The sequence below is a fragment of the Gopherus flavomarginatus genome, chromosome 14 (assembly GCF_025201925.1).
Source record: "Gopherus flavomarginatus isolate rGopFla2 chromosome 14, rGopFla2.mat.asm, whole genome shotgun sequence".
In the NCBI taxonomy this organism is placed as follows: domain Eukaryota; kingdom Metazoa; phylum Chordata; order Testudines; family Testudinidae; genus Gopherus; species Gopherus flavomarginatus.
In genome coordinates this window covers 18,640,816-18,656,383 of record NC_066630.1, presented here as the reverse complement: position 1 = coordinate 18,656,383, position 15,568 = coordinate 18,640,816, and the positions used below count along the sequence as shown (strand labels likewise).

The 15,568-nt window shown below is 43.6% G+C and overlaps 1 protein-coding gene across 1 annotated transcript in view; it reads right to left on the bottom strand.

The window, feature by feature from the left end:
* Positions 1-4,887: 4,887 nt before the first annotated feature.
* The window catches only part of LOC127034481 (fatty acyl-CoA hydrolase precursor, medium chain-like), a 33,785-nt gene continuing 23,104 nt past the window's right edge, over positions 4,888-15,568 (bottom strand). Inside the window, exons 10-14 of the mRNA XM_050923364.1 lie at positions 15,382-15,489; positions 14,329-14,469; positions 12,832-12,912; positions 12,333-12,480; positions 4,888-5,618 (exon numbers count right to left, since the gene is read on the bottom strand). Of these exons, the coding sequence (XP_050779321.1) occupies positions 5,392-5,618; positions 12,333-12,480; positions 12,832-12,912; positions 14,329-14,469; positions 15,382-15,489 (705 nt within the window). The 3' untranslated portion in view covers positions 4,888-5,391. The remainder of the gene's footprint in view (positions 5,619-12,332; positions 12,481-12,831; positions 12,913-14,328; positions 14,470-15,381; positions 15,490-15,568) is intronic.

Genomic DNA, 15,568 nt, shown 5'->3' with positions numbered 1-15,568 from the left:
TCCTGCTTAAAGTACACTGAAGTCACTAACCAGTAGCACTCTGGGGCTGTCCTGAAATAATGGCTTCACCTTCTTTGACAGTCAAGAAAGAACTTGCTTGGATTATAAACTCAAACATTACAGTATAAGAAGGCGTGACATTCTGTAGACTGCCTGGATCATTTAACCCTATACAGAGATTAAGCGGCAAATTGAGTTGGATGTTTTGCTTAAAAACTGGCAGCTATAACAGTCAAAAATTTTCTGATGGAACAGTTTTCCATTAGAAAGTTCTGATTCAACTAAATCAAAACATTTTGCAGGGATGTATCAATTTAATTGAAATTTGCAGTGGGAAATTATGGAAATGTTTTGTTTTATTGTCTAAAAGTATAGCTAATCATTCATTATTATGAATGTTTAAGAGACCAACTAATCAAACATAGCCAATTTTTTTGTCTAGAGACCAACCAGTACAAAAAAAACCAGACACATGTACCCTCTTTCCAGAAAGCATGGTTTATTTTGTAATATGTTCACCACACAGAAGGTGTGCTTCCAAATAAGCCCCCGCCCCCCATACCACTTATACTTATAGCACAGTTGCTTACAGGTTAGAAAGCATTTTATATTCAACTAAGAACACTTGAATATTGTTTCCCATGCCGGTTGTCCCATCTCATAAAAGATATAATGGAACTGGAAAAGGCTTAGAGAAGGGCAAGAGATGATTAAGGGTATGGAACAACTTCCCAAAGATTAGGGTTGTTCAACTTAAAAAAGAGCTGACTAAGGGGCGGGGAATATGATAAAGGTCTATAATATTATGGATGATGTGAAAAAAACGACTAGATACGTGTCATTTCCCCTTTCACACAATTGAAAAATCAGAGGTCACCCAATTCAATTAATAGGCAGCAGTTTTAATATAAACAAAAGAAAGTACTTTTTTTACCCAATGCACAATTCACCTGGGGAACTCTTTGCCATGGGAAACTGGGATGGTCAAAAGTATAACTAGGTTCAAAAGAGAACTGGATAAGCTCGTGAAGGACAGGTCCATCAATGGCTATTAGCCAAGATGGTCAGGGACACAAAGCCTCTGACTACCAGAAGCAGGGAGTGGACGAAAGAGGTGGCTCATTCCATAGTTGCCTTGTTCTGTACATTCCTCACAAAGCGCTAGATGGGCCAATGTTTGAGACAGAATACTGGGCAAGCTGGACCATGGCCTATCCAATATGGCAGTTCTTATGATCTTATGGTCCAAGAGCCAACCCACCAATTGGTACTAGTCCCTTAACTTGTTTCATTATCTCTGTTTTGGCTACTACATTTTAAACCAGTTGCCTGGGAAGGCACCTGTATCAGGACATAGAACATATCTTGCCTTTGACAAGCTTTACATTCACTAATGCCAAAAGCTACAATTAACTTTGCAGACAATTGTGGGATAAATAAGAGAGCAAGGTGGACAGAGTTGTGGGAAGGACATAGTATAATTTGGTAAACATACTTGCCCATATAATGGTTATAATACAATATTAATATGGTAAGCCCTATGCCTAACATATGTATTGGCTAACAGTTTCAACGTTATCATTTTGACTTATGTTATATTGTATTATAATTTATAATATACAGTAGACCCTCAGAGTTATGAACACCAGAGTTATGAAATGACCAGTTAACCACATACCTCATTTGGAACTGGAAGCAGCAGCGGCTCCAGCTGTTGCAGACACAGAGGGTGCCTGAGGCAAGCAACAGTGGTTCGTGCCCGGAGTGCTTAGCGCCAATGAGCACACAGCAGGGTGGAGAAGCAAACAAAGTTTATTTGAGATCTCAAAACGGTGCTGGGAGACTTGACATGCCTCAGATCCAGCACACCTACACAAGCGGCTTATCCCTTTTTATAAGTTTTTTTTTTCATCTTTCTCCCCCCCTCCCCTTCCTTCCCCTGTAGCAGTTACGTAAGAGCAGGTGCACTAAGTAATCTTGGCCACGGCAGCTCATTAGTAAGTAAGTTATCTTGTCCTTCTGCTAAAGGTGCACAGGCCTCATTATTTCTGCTTTAGACCAGTTAGAACTGTTGCAACTGATAATGGCTGTTACACCTGGCCTTTTAGGTCGATTAAAGTTCAAACATGGAGGGACTCTTGTCTGCTGAGGCCTAAAACCAGGAAGGCTCCATATCCTTGTGGCCTTCCACCCTCCCGAGTTACTTAGGGTTATGCTTAGTGACACCAACACAGCCACCAGCGCTCCAATGTCCCCAGCCAGGGCCAGCTCTACCATTTTTGCCACCCAAAGCTGAAAAAAAAAGTGGCCCGAACTGCCGAAGCCCGGGCTGTGTCGCCCCAAAAATGGATGGACTGGCGCCTCTTAGCATGTGCCGCCCCAGGCACATGCTTCCTCCGCTGGTGCCTGGAGCCAGCCCTGTCCCCTGCTCCTTCTGCTTGCACCCCCTAGCACAGCCATAAGTTGCTGCTTCTGGTGTTTTATCCTGTTCAGGCTCCTAAATGAGAGGTGAGCAGTGAAGCCAGGTAGGAAAGGCGGGTCAGGATGTGCAGGAGACCCCCTTACAGATGGCCATAGCACACTTTAAGTTGACATAACATGCAGTCAGAAAGCAAGATATTTCCATTTCCTTTACTTGGTTTCTAACAAATAAATCAGGGGTAACTTTCAGCCATACTAGCTGGCTGTATTCAGGGGGGATGTGTGTTGGGGAGGAGGCGGGACAAGAGGTCATGTTCATATTTGTTAAAAGTCCCTGTCATCCTTTGCAGTGTTTTGTGATCTCATGGGGACTGGAGTGCCTGGGGCCAGCTTACTGATGGCTAAGTACTAATTTCCTCCTGGAATATTTAGTATTTCCATAGCTAATACTGGTTTCTAAAATGGAGACATATATAACCATGTATCAAGAGCTGGGTGAACAAGTGCAGTATTGCGCAAATGGCATGAAAACTTTGCACTATTGCTGAACAAGTATTATGCAAGCAGCTCTGGTCAGATCTCATCTCTGACTTGTTTGTGACATTTTACCCTGATGTTATCGGATTGACTGATATAGTGGGACTAAAGGACACTCAGCACTTTGCAGAGTTGGGCTTTGAGTGAACATTCAGCATAGTTTAGACCATTCCAGTCCTATAAGTGTATTATTAGAGAAATAACCACGGTGAAGCGGAGAGAGAAGAAAGCAACGTGGCAATTTTCTTTGCATTAGTGGTGGCAGCACATTCTATCAACTAAGAGCTGCTTTTAGTTTGTTTAGTGGTTTTCAGTAGCTCATTTTGGGGTGTACAATAATTCCATGATATCAAAAACCCTCTTAAGACCAGTGAAATCAGCAGTTGCTTCTGACTTTGATTTTGTCCTCCAAGATAGTCTTTCCTCCTCACTAATTGTTGTGGCAGTGATTCATCTGGCCTTATCTCCAAAAGATCATTCATTCTGGAGCACTGATGTCAACAGATAATTTTCTACTTCCCAGGGCAGGCTTTCCATAAATGATTTGACTTCATGCACTTGTGTTTATTTAAGTGGTCCGTCTCTTTCAGTACACTAGGAGAAGTAGATTCAGGTATTTTGAGAAGTTGGCAAACTGCCCTTGAGTTTCTTTTGCCTTTCCCTAGATGGAATGGACTGATCCAGTGAGATTCCTCCTCAGGTACATTTAACAATTTAAAGGCCCAGTTTTCAAACATGTGTGCCCTGAGTTCATGGCCTACGTCAGTATTTAGCTTCAAGTGCTGGGTCAGAAGTCAAAAGTCCCCCAGGCAAGGCACTTCAGCATGTGTATAAAATTACACACAGAACTAGTCCCACGGATTATGTACCTACTCATATTCATGCTGAATTGTCCCCTTAACCCACTGTTGCTCAGGCTCATTTAGATTTGCTGATTCATGTATTTTCCCAAATGTTCTTACAAAGGTTAGTACGCATGGTATGTTTTTAGAATGGAAAAACACTGTAGATTTGAACTTTTGGAAAATAATGTTTTTGCATAATAGCTCAGTTATAGCAGATTTTTATGGTTATGTACACATTCTCCTTGAGAGTTTTATTCCTCAGACTTTTGGAGAGGATTCTTGCTGACTTTGACAGTGGTGAAAATGATAAAGTTGCAATTAAGAAAACAGAGGGGTGATGTCCTTTTCTACTATTTCTGGATGGGCAAATAGACTGAACAGAGACGGTTACCTCGAATAGCAGTAATAAATCAAGTTGCTATACCAGGCTATGGTGGCACATGGAGAATATATGTATTGTTAGATTAGAAATTGTAAATAAACCTCAATGAATAATTCTTCTTTTATTTAAATGTCTCAAGTTCTGGCAGAGTTTTAGATTTTCAGTCTTCAGCTTTTCCATTTTTTCTGGGATTGCATGCATCTCTTACTGTTATCAAAGTTGTGCCCAGAGGTCCCAATGGAGACATGAGCCACATTGTGCTAGATCCGAAGGTTGATTTTATAGGGCAACTGTTCTCATTTACTTTACACAACTCATCTTGAGGGTCCCTCACTGAGTGCTATACAGTAAAGGTGGCCTCTCACAGACCTGTGTGGTATATAATAAAATCCTCCACTTCAATTTTACACAGCTGAATAAAAGCATCTCATGGTACCAATCCTGCACTCACATTTTCAATACAGTGGCAGAAAGGAGAGGAGAGGGGCGTTCATTTCCCCTACTCTGCACTGGACCCAAGAGCAGGATTGGTGAACCAAGAGGAGCAATCTGTTCCATCTTGATGCATGGAGCAGACTGTGCAGGTCCTGTGTGTCACATGCATCCTAGGAAAAATTGTGCATCAGACTAGCCTTGCACAGTTTAGTGCAAAAGAGCAAATTGGTGGAATGACTCAGCAGAAACAACACACAGTCAAACAAGTCTTTGCTCTGAACGGATGTTTGTAATCTGAAAAGGTGAACAAAAACATAAAAGAAAATGAAATAAAATGCCCCCAAGATAGGGGTCCACCCATTTCAGAAGCACCCAATGTACTGTCCTTCCCAGGGGCACTTCTGCAAGGGGAGGAGCTGAACTGATGTTAAGTCCTCCTCTACTGGGGACTCTGCACCATAGTTCACTCTTGAGCACCTTTGGTGATCCTACTTCAGTGAGTTATTTTTCCAAAGAATGACTTTGATGTCAAAAATCTATATTAGTGCCTTGTTTAACTTACCTGGAAGATCTCCCTGCTGGAGTGAGCAATGAATCCTATGGGTGTCAAAGCATTCTGCAAACTGATCCCTTCCACCAGATACATGAAACAGTATAAAAAAAATCTCTGGATAAGACTCCGGAATTTGTTAATTTCTCACATTTAAACCAATTGTATCTGATTGTATTTTGTGACACACATACATGCCCTTTCTGCCCCCACATTATGAATTATAATTCTGCATGCTCTCTCTTTTCCTTCATTTTCTTGATTTTTTCAGGCAGAGTCTTTGTCCAGAACTCCACTCTGTTCCCTTTCAGTTTCTTTGCTTCCTTCTGCTGTAAACTCAACTCCAGGTATTGTTCATTCATGTCATATGCTGGCCATTCCACCAAACCTGCGCCATTAAGATTTCTACACACAATTGAATGAAAAGGTGATACAGAGGTGATATAGACTGGGAATGGGATAGTCCATAACTTCTAGGCCTTCAGTTTTAATCCTGCCCAGACTAACAATGCCTCTTTTTTCTGACCGCTGTTTATTACCATGTGAAATAAGTTAGTGGGCTCAGGTTAGTTTCTAATACAAACCCTTCCATAGCAGAGAAGTCATCACAATAATAGGCACTGAGGTGGTGGTAGTGTGGTGTGAAGGATAGTGTGTAGAACTGGGACACAGGAGACTTTGGGTATGTCTAAGCTACTGCAGCTATGATGCTGTAGCAAAGATACTTGCTATAGTCACAGAAGGGTTTTTTCCATTGATGTAGATATTCCACCTCTTTGAGAAGCAGTAGTTATGTCAAGGGAAGAATTCTTTCACTGAGCTAGCGGCGTCTACTGTGAGGATTAGGTTGACATAACTACGTCACATAGGGCACTAGTGTGAGATGTAAATTAGGCCATGGGTTCCATTCCCAGCTGTCAAGATGGTCCCAGGTCATTCCTGAGGACACTACAAACAGCCTCTTAATTATGGCTGCTGTGACCCTACAGGGTAGGCAACCTACGGCACAGGTAACCTATGGCACAGGTGCCGAAAGCGGCACGCGAGCTGATTTTCAGTGACCCTCACACTGTCTGGGTCCTGGCCACGGTCTGGGGGGCTCTGCATTTTAATTTAATTTTAAATTAAGTTTCTTAAACATTTTAAAAACCTTATTTACTTTACATACAACAATCATTTAATTCTGCATTATAGACTTATAGAAAGAGATCTTGTAAAAACATTAAAATGTGTTACTGGCATGCAAAACCTTAAACTAGAGTAAATAAATGAAGACTCGGCAGAGCACTTCCCAAAAAGTTGCCGACCCCTGCTCTACAGGGACATGTGACCAAGTCACCTGGTACTGGACTCCATCTTGGAATACCAGTGTTTTTCCACTGAAAAGCATAGGAACTAAGCCTGGAGACAAAGGGTTCCCACATAGGCAAAAGCTATTTAAGGCAGGAAAGTAACAACATCATGGTTTTTCACTGACTCCCTGCCCAAAGAGACTCCTGTAAATACCTGAGGAAGAAGGACTGAATTTCGGGGAGGAGGATTTCTAGCCTGTGAAAGGACTACCCACGGTTTTAAACTGCAAGCAACTGCAGTTTGCCCTTTAAGAATCTCTGCAACTAGCTTAAATGATCATTTAGGGTGAGAATTTGCTACTCATATCCAATCTCTTGGTAGATTAAGTTTAGATTGTGTTTTGTTTATTTGCTAGGTACTCTGCTTTTATCTGTTTGCTATCCCTTATAATCACTTAAAATCTATCTTTTGCAGTTAATAAACTTGTCTTTGTTTTGTCTAGACTCAGACTCAGACTCTAGGACTGGAAGGGACCTCGAGAGGTCATCGAGTCCAGTCCCATGCCCTCATGGCAGGACCAAATACTGTCTAGACCATCCCTAATAGACATTTATCTAACCTACTCTTAAATATCTCCAGAGATGGAGATTCCACAACTTCCCTAGGCAATCTATTCCAGTGTTTAACTACCCTGACAGTTAGGAACTTTTTCCTAATGTCCAACCTAAATCTCCCTTGCTGCAGTTTAAGCCCATTGCTTCTTGTTCTATCATTGGAGGCTAAGGTGAACAAGTTTTCTCCCTCCTCCTGTTGACACCCTTTTAGATACCTGAAAACTGCTATCATGTCCCCTCTCAGTCTTCTCTTTTCCAAACTAAACAAACCCAATTCCTTCAGCCTTCCTTGATAGGTCATGTTCTCAAGACCTTTAATCATTCTTGTTGCTCTTCTCTGGACCCTCTCCAATTTCTCCACATCTTTCTTGAAATGCGGTGCCCAGAACTGGACACAATACTCCAGTTGAGGCCTAACCAGCGCAGAGTAAAGCGGAAGAATGACTTCTCGTGTCTTGTTTACAACACACCTGTTAATGCATCCCAGAATCATGTTTGCCTTTTTTGCAACAGTATCACACTGTTGACTCATATTAAGCTTGTGGTCTACTATGACCCCTAGATCTCTTTCTGCCATACTCCTTCCTAGACAGTCTCTTCCCATTCTGTATGTGTGAAACTGATTGTTCCTTCCTAAGTGGAGCACTTTGCATTTATCTTTATTGAACTTCATCCTGTTTACCTCAGACCATTTCTCCAATTTGTCCAGATCATTTTGAATTTTGACCCTGTCCTCCAAAGCAGTTGCAATCCCTCCCAGTTTGGTATCGTCCACAAACTTAATAAGCGTACTTTCTATGCCAACATCTAAATCGTTGATGAAGATATTGAACAGAGCCGGTCCCAAAACAGACCCCTGCGGAACCCCACTTGTTATACCTTTCCAGCAGGATTGGGAGCCATTAACAACTACTCTCTGAGTACAGTTATCCAGCCAGTTATGCACCCACCTTATAGTAGCCCCATCTAAATTGTACTTTCCTAGTTTATCTATAAGAATATCATGCGAGACTGTATCAAATGCCTTACTAAAGTCTAGGTATATCACATCCACCGCTTCTCCCTTATCCACAAGGCTCGTTATCCTATCAAAGAACGCTATCAGATTAGTTTGACACGATTTGTTCTTTACAAATCCATGCTGGCTATTCCCTATCACCTTACCACCTTCCAAGTGTTTGCAGATGATTTCTTTGATTACCTGCTCCATTATCTTCCCTGGCACAGAAGTTAAACTAACTGGTCTGTAGTTTCCTGGGTTGTTTTTATTTCCCTTTTTATAGATGGGCACTATATTTGCCCCCTTCCAGTCTTCTGGAATCTCCCTCGTCTCCCATGATTTCCCAAAGATAATAGCTAGAGGCTCAGATACCTCTTCTATTAACTCCTTGAGTATTCTAGGATGCATTTCATCAGGCCCTGGTGACTTGCAGGCATCTAACTTTTCTAAGTGATTTTTTACTTGCTCTTTTCTTATTTTCTCTTCTAAACCTACCCTCTTCCCGTAAGCATTCACTATACTAGACATTCCTTCAGACTTCTCAGTGAAGACTGAAACAAAGAAGTCATTAAGCATCTCTGCCATTTCCAAGTCTCTCGTTACTGTTTCCCCCTCCTCATTGAGCAGTGGGCCTACCCTGTCCTTAGTCTTCCTCTTGCTTCTAATGTATTGATAAAAAGTCTTCTTGTTTCCCTTTATTCCCATAGCTAGTTTGAGTTCATTTTGTGCCTTTGCTTTTCTAATCTTGCCTCTGCATTCCTGTGTTATTTTGCCTATATTCATCCTTCGTGATCTGACCTAGTTTCCATTTTTTATATGACGCCTTTTTATTTTGTAGGTCACGCAAGATCTCAAGGGTAAGCCAAGGTGGTCTTTTGCCACATTTTCTATCTTTCCTAACCATCGGAATAACTTGCTTTTGGGCCCTTAATAGCGTCCCTTTGAAAAACTGCCAACTTTCCTCAGTTGTTTTTCCCCTCAGTCTTAATTCCTATGGGACCTTACCTATCAGCTCTCTTACTGATCTTACCAAAATCCGCCTTCCTGAAATCCATTGTCTCTATTCTGCTGTACTCCCTTCTACCCTTCCTTAGAATTGCAAACTCTATGATTTCATGATCACTTTCACCCAAGCTTCCTTCTACTTTTAAATTCTCAACTAGTTCCTCCCTATTTGTTAAAATCAAGTCTAGAACAGCTTCCCCCCAGTAGCTTTTTCAACTTTCTGAAATAAAAAGTTGTCTGCAATGCAGTCCAGGAACTTATTGGATAGTCTGTGCCCCGTGGTGTTATTTTCCCAACATATATCTGGATAGTTGAAGTCCCCCATCACCACCAAATCTTGGGCTTTGGATGATTTTGTTAGTTGTTTGAAAAAAGCCTCATCCACCTCTTCCGCCTGATTAGGTGGCCTGTAGTAGACTCCCAGCACGACATCACCTGTGTTTTTTACCCCTTTTAGCCTATCCCAGAGACTCTCCACCCTTCCGTCTCCTATGTCCATCTCCACCTCAGTCCAAGTGTGTACATTTTTAATATATAAGGCAACACCTCCTCCCTTTTTCCTCTGTCTATCCTTCCTGAGCAAACTATACCCATCCACACCAACATTCCAGTCGTGTGTATTATCCCACCAAGTTTCAGTAATGCCAATAATGTCATAGTTGTATTTATTTATTAGCACTTCCAGTTCTTCCTGCTTATTACCCATACTTCTTGCATTTGTATATAGGCATCTAAGATACTGGTTTGATCTTGCCTCCCAGCTTTGCCCTGACCCTCCTTCCTCTCTGCCATTATAGCCCGTGCTCCCTCCTGTTTCCAACCCATCTCCCAGGTCTTGTTCCCCACTTACCTGTGGGCTTTGCTCACCTGTCCCCGTCGAACCTAGTTTAAAGCCCTCTTTACTAGGTTAGCCAGTCTGTGCGCAAATAAGGCCTTTCCCCTCTTCGAAAGGTGAACGCCATCTGTTTCTAGCAGTCCTTCCTCAAATAGCATCCCGTGGTTGAGGAAGCCAAAGCCCTCCTGGCGACACCATCTTCGCAGCCAGGCATTCACCTCCACGATGCATCTGTCTCTGCCCAGACCCCTACCTTCAACAGGAAGAATCGAAGAGAATACCACCTGTGCTCCAAACTCCTTAACCCATACTCCCAGAGCCCTGTAGTCACTCTTGATCTGCTCAGTGTCACACCTCGCAGTATCATTTGTGCCCACATGGATGAGTAGCATGGGGTAGTAGTCAGAAGGCCGGATAATCCTCGACAATGCCTCTGTAACATCTCGGATACGGGCCCCTGGCAGGCAGCATACCTCCCGGGATGAACGGTCAGGGCGACAGATGGGTGTCTCCGTCCCCCTCAGCAGAGAGTCTCCAACCACCACTACCCTACGTTTCTTATCAGTGGTGGTAGCAGACCTCCTAGCCTTAGGGGTACGAGGCTTCACCTCCTTAACTGTTGGGGGTGATTTCTTCTCTCCTGTATCAAGAAGAGCATAATGGTTATCTTTTACCACAGCAGGAGGGTTTGCAGCAGCGGTGGAGCACTGCCTGCTGCTAGAAGTAACCAGCTGGCTGTGTCCACCCTGAGCCTCCTCCTCCACTGGTGTGTTAGATACACCCTGAGGCATCTCCTCCTCCACTGGAGTGTCGGTAGTCCTGTCAACTGGGACAGCACCGTCAACTGTCTCCTCATGGATACTGTCCAGGAATTGCTCAAGGATATGGATGTTCCTCAGCCTAGCCACCTCCTCCTGTAGCTCTCCCACCTGCTGCCTGAGAGATTCCACCAGTAGGCACATTTCACATTGGATGCCACCCCCAGCCTGGATATCAGTAAGTGGAAATTGCAAATTACAGTCTTTGCAAGCCCACACCAGAATCTGGGTAAAAGCATCCATGCTTTGGTACTCTGTCTGGCTACAGGCGCAGGTGGAGGAGACAGAAGCAGTGCTGGCACAGGTGTTGCGGGTCCTCCTCACCATTGTAAGCCTCCCTCTGTCAAACTCTCTCAAAGTCCCGTCTACAGCTCCCTGTCCGCTCTGCTCTGCTGTAAACAGAAAGGTTTTGGATGTGGCTCAGTTTACAGGTTCAGGGGACCAATGGGTCACAGATGAGACCGACAAGGGACCCCACCTCCCTTCCTACTCCCCTTCCAAACTCCCTTGCAAAACTCCCTGTTAGCAGCTCCTGGTCGCTAAGCTCTCTGGTTGCTTGTGCGCAGCTTTATAAAGCCCTGGCCTGAGTGAATGCCCCGCCCACTGGTTAAGGCTCAGCCAATTACCAGAGGCTTCTAGCTTTCAAACCTTCCTAGTAGCTCCACCTCCAACTGCCAGCTACAGCACACGGTCCTTCAAACAAACAAACCAAACAGACTGACAAACACAAGCTCAGCACACAGCAAGTAACCCCCAAACACAAACACAAACACTGCAGACAGTCACTTACCCCACAAATGCTGTATGTGCTCCTCCTTCACCTGGAGAACTCCCTTGCAAAACTCCCTGTTAGCAGCTCCTGTTCGCTAAGCTCCCTGGTCGCTTGTGCAGCTTTATAAAGCCCTGGCCTGACTGAATGCCCCACCCACTGGTTAAGGCTCAGCCAATTACCAGAGGCTTCTAGCTTTCAAACCTTCCTAGTAGCTCCACCCTCAACTGTCTAAAACTAGTTGTGTGGCAATCATAACTTGGGGCAGAAAGCTGTTGCATCTCTCTCTCCACGTTGCGGGAGAGGGTGAATTTTATGAGTTTACACTGTATAGTTCTCTGTGCAGAGCAAGACAGTAAAAATCCAGAGGGGTGTGTATGCCTGGAAAGCTGGTAAGTGTGCTAGCTGCATAGACTTCCCATGCAGGGGCTGGTCAGAAAGCCTGTCTGCATGTTATTACAGCTGGGGGGGTGTCCCTATCTGTGTGCTGGTTAAAGTGTGAGACCGGGAGCATTTCTGCAGCTTGTGACAGCATTACAGAGTGAGTGGGACCCCAAGCTGATGGGTCGGAGGACTCAGTGGTACTCCAGTTCCAGGCAGCGCCTTGGGGGGGACCTGTCACAAAGCACATTAAAAAGTGACCCAATGATCTTCAGTAACGAATACAACTGAGAATGCTTGGCTGCCACCTACGTAGAAAGAGCAGTGACCAAACTGAAGTCAGATCATGTGCATATTAAGCGTGCCATCCGTAGTCAAGTGAGAATTGAGTCTTGGCAGGTTTGAACTTGTGACCTTTTATTTAACAAATAGTAAGTAGAAACTAACCTCTGTGATAATTAGATGTTTTTATAGCTGGAAGTAAAAAGATTGCATCTCCCATCAAATCCAGAAACCGGTCCCGCAGGGCGACAGGGTTGTCTGTGTCTCCCAGATACTCATCTGTTATCAGAGACACAAATTCAGCTGGCACAGACTGGAAGGAGAAGGAGAAAAAATTAACAAAAAACCATTAAAAAGAAGTGCCAATCTCTAGAATTCCATGTCAGCAATTAGCTTGTAAATACTTTTTTTTTTATACCAGAACCAGACAGCCCAGCAATAAATGCAGCTTTTGAGAACACTACCTATTTGTGCGTAGCTTTGTGTTAAGTACATGCAGACAAGTAGGTGCCCAGCTGTGAAAAATGCACATAGGCCCTTCAACATCTGTGGGATTTTATAAAAAATGTATGTACTAAAACCCCCCCCAAACTCCTCCAAGTCCTAAATATTCAACACATCTGAAAAGAAAGAGAGAGACATGGGAAAATCTGCAGTTTCTTACCAAGAGTGGGTGCAGCATTTGTAAGGTAGAGAGGATGGTTTCTTTATGCATGCCCTCCTTCAAGCCAGGTATGTTGGATGACTACACAGGAACATATTACAAATAATCGTTTATGTTTATATAGCCCAAGAGCCTTAACAACTACACAGAGATTTACAAATAAACCCACAAACGAATGGTTCTGTATAACACAGGAACTGCCATTCTGGATCAGACCCAAGGTCCATCTACTACACTATTAGGTCTTAAACAGTGGTAAAGACCATGTGATTCAAAAGAAGGTGTAGGAACCGCACAATAGGCAGATATAGGTAATCTGCCCCCAACCTCCTGCCGCAAATCAAGTCTCATCCTGATCTCTAATAGTTAGAGACTGAATTAAGGCGTGAAGCATGAGATTTCATATACCTTCCAAAATGATGACAACAACTCTGGATACTCTTATCATATGTGTGTCCAATCCCTTGTTGAGTCTTGCTAGTTAAGGTTAGAAAAGTTGATACAATATGTAGAATAAGTAAAGCTTTTGCCAAGTTTTTAGGGAAGGCAGATCTAGATATAAATCCCTAAAGTTCTGACTATAAGGTAAATCAAACTCAAGCTATGAGATTTCTCCTAGTACAGGAGGCTCTCAGTTTGGAGAAACCTGCAGCTGGTGATGTGGAGGGAGTGAGGTTGTAAACTCCTGAAGTTGAATTGCAAAGCAAAAAAAGTTGGTTTCTTTGTGTCACTACTCCTTTGTGATGTATGGATGCCTCAAAAGTTTTATTAATTAATTAACAAAGACAGTGGTTTCCCCTGCTTGATTTAACATTTGAATATCAGCCTAAATTTTCAAGAGAGGCTAGTGATTTGGGGTGCCTTAATTTATTTTTGGATGTCCAGTCTGAGGTGGCCCCTTAAAGGCGTCTGATTGCCAGAGAGTGGCACTCAGTGCTTTCTAACAAACAAACAATCTGGGCATCCAAAATCACAAGTCAGTTATCAAAATTCAGACTATAAGATCTTCATTTCCCTCTCTTTGCTGGAGGACCATGGCAAAATACTTAGAGGACTTCTGCGGCGACATTAGATAGTCCTATAATCTGAGCTGCAGCTCCCACTGACCAGGTGTGTGTGTGTGTGTTCAGAGGGGAGCCAGGTGAGGAATGTTGATCATTACTTCAATTTCCAGTCTTTTCTGATTCTTAGACTTAACTTTCCTCTACTCTACCCTCCATCCCAGAGGTGGTCTGTAATGACTTTGGGATCCTTCAGAATGAAAGGCCCTCTGTGAATGTAAAGTTATTTTTTGGAAAGGGTGAAAACTCCCATAAAATGTTCAGGGGGAGCCTGGGGAAGGGGACGGGGGTAGGCCTAGCCTAGCCAAGCCAAAAATGGGTGACCAAACTTTGTTTTTAATAGGAGAGGAGGCTGGTGTCTTGGTATAAAAAGGTTTGAGAAACGTGCCACTAATATGCAGTTAATGCTGTAGAAGAGCCATTAGAAATTACTTACGAATGGAAGTATCCAGCCATATTCATGATTATTTATTCCTATTATATATGGGACAGCACTGAAGTCTTTGCCAGCCATTAGCTCTTCAGGGTTCTTCTGAATAAACACACCATCTATAACTGCTGGGATAATTGAGACTTGCTGGAGGAGAAGAAAAGAACGCATTTTTAGAGCCCTGTGCAGATACAAAATTTGTATCTGATCTGTGACCTGCAAGAATGGTCCACGGATATCTGTGGATGTGCAGGGCTCTACACATTTTCAATTGTTATGCAGACTTACTGGATTTCCTGCAGATGGTATTGCAAAGTTTCAACTGAGACCAGACTAAGAAATCACACAAATAATAGCAACAGTGTGATGGGGTGGACTAGGTCCTGGGGCCCCCTGCTGGAGGCCTTATGGCCCAGCCACACCTCGCCCCAGAAAAGGGCAATGGAGAGGGTCCTCCGAGCTGCCTAGAGTGGCTGTGTGTGAAGCAACCAAGCAGAGCCCAGCGGCTAGTATAAGAAGAACTGCAGGGCTAGACTAAGAGCAGTTCGTTGCTTGAGCTGGAGGAGAGTGGATTGTATTCTGAGCTGGCTGCTGGCACTCCACCAGGACAAGGCCAGAGGTAAGGGTGAAGAATGTGCTGGAATCACAGGGAAGTGGCCCAGGGAATTAAAGCAACAATGCAGATTATTTAAAGGGTACCTCGAGTAGAGGGCGGGCCCAGGTTCCCCCCGCCCAACCACTGGGAAAGCAGCCTGGACTGTGAGGCACCCCAAAAGGGGAACTGAGCTGTAGTGGCCCAGCTGAAGAGCAGGGGCCAGAAAGGCCTTGAGAGGGCAAACACACTGCCTCCAGGGAAGGAGTCCTGGGGCACTGCTCTATTCTGGAGCAGGGAAAACTTGAAGGTGAGTGCGACCCCATTACAAACAGTTATAAGAAAACAGAAAAAAAAAGATTACGATGCTGGGCCCAGTTCAGCCCAGAGACACCTCTGTGGATGTCAGTGCTATTATAACTGTGCACTGTGGCTTCATTTGATATCTCACAGTTAGCCTCACCCACCTGTTGTTGTTGAAAGTTCAAAATCATTTCTTCTTCTGGTTTTTTCCTTAGGCAATGAACCATGGCAGCCGAACTGGAGGAGTCGCAGCCAGTTATGTTAGCGACTACCTGCAATTATTTACAAAAAAAAGTTAGAACTTTTAAAATCTTTTAGGTTCCAGGGAGATTATGTTAAACAGTAAAAATA